Below are 1,150 nucleotides of genomic sequence, written 5' to 3'. Positions count from 1 at the left end.
GGAAGAAAAGATAAAACCCGGCCTCCATCTATGCTTGTGTTTTCCTCTCAAAAACGTCCTCCCCCTCAAAATAGGTTTTAGGATGGCTTTTATACGTGCTAGATAGGTCTAGGGCCGAATAAACCGAGTCCCGAGCAAAATAGGACAAAAAATCACGTCAACGGTGCCCGGCCCGGCGCCAGGCGCCCACCAGGGCGCTGCCCAAATTAATGATTCTGCCTCCAGCGCCACAGGTGGCGCCAGGCGCTGCCTGTGGCGCCCAAATGCCCATTTTTTCGATTTTGTTCGTTTTGGCTCAATATCTTGCGCGTTTTGCCCCCAATTGCTCCCGAATCATTCCTACAAGTAAAAACACTTCAAATTAATATAAATCATAGCATTTAACATCCCAAATTCACGGAACAAAAGTAAAACATGAGGCGATATACATAGAAATATATATACTTTAAGCTAAACATCACTAATTCACCAACAACCTTCCTGACTGACCTATATTCTGCTTCTGTAGAAGGCAATGAAACAATAGTTTGCTTCTTTGACTTCCAACTGATAGGGCTCTCTCCAAGCAGCACAATATACCCACTCACAGACTTTGTTGAGTCAGGGCAAGCAGCCCAGTCTGAATCACAGTATGCACTAACAATGTAGTTAGGATCATTGGATAGAAAAATTCCCAAAGTAGGATCTTTCTTCAAGTATCTAAGTACATGTATAGCAGCCTTTAGATGAGGTTCTCTTGGTGTCTGCATGAACTGGATTAAATGTTGAACACTATAGGCTATGTCCAATCTAGTATTTGTCAGAAAGTTTAGTTTTCCAACTAGTTTCCTGTAATACCCTGGGTCAGGGAACAAGGCTCCATCTTCACTTCTCAATTTGATGGTAGGATCAAGTGGAGAGCTGACAGAAGAGTATGTCAAACAGTCATATTCCTTTAGTAGATCCATGTGTCACGACCCCGGTTCGCCCTCCGTGAACCATCGTGACGGCACCTAGTCTCTATGACTAGGTAAGCCTAACAAATGCGGAATATAAACAAATATTGCGGAAAAAAATAACTAAAAACCGGAATAATAAAAATAAACAGTGTTTAAGGTGCCGCTCGGCACATACAATAACAACTCTCGAAGCTAACAAAATTCCCAAAACC

At 42.6% G+C, this 1,150-nt stretch overlaps 1 protein-coding gene across 1 annotated transcript; it reads right to left on the bottom strand.

Annotated features, from left to right (window-relative positions):
• Positions 1–206: 206 nt before the first annotated feature.
• LOC109212884 (uncharacterized mitochondrial protein AtMg00810-like) lies at positions 207–947 on the bottom strand. The gene is made up of 2 exons (XM_019376585.1): positions 445–947; positions 207–339 (listed from the first exon to the last, which is right to left on the bottom strand). Exons 1-2 carry the CDS (start codon positions 945–947, stop codon positions 207–209), a joined length of 636 nt encoding a protein of 211 aa, XP_019232130.1.
• Between the last annotated feature and the right edge of the window lie 203 nt (positions 948–1,150).

The sequence above is a fragment of the Nicotiana attenuata genome, unplaced genomic scaffold, assembly GCF_001879085.1.
Source record: "Nicotiana attenuata strain UT unplaced genomic scaffold, NIATTr2, whole genome shotgun sequence".
Taxonomy (NCBI): domain Eukaryota; kingdom Viridiplantae; phylum Streptophyta; class Magnoliopsida; order Solanales; family Solanaceae; genus Nicotiana; species Nicotiana attenuata.
The sequence above is the reverse complement of the archived record's forward strand: the minus strand, read 5'-3'. Positions and strand labels throughout refer to the sequence as shown.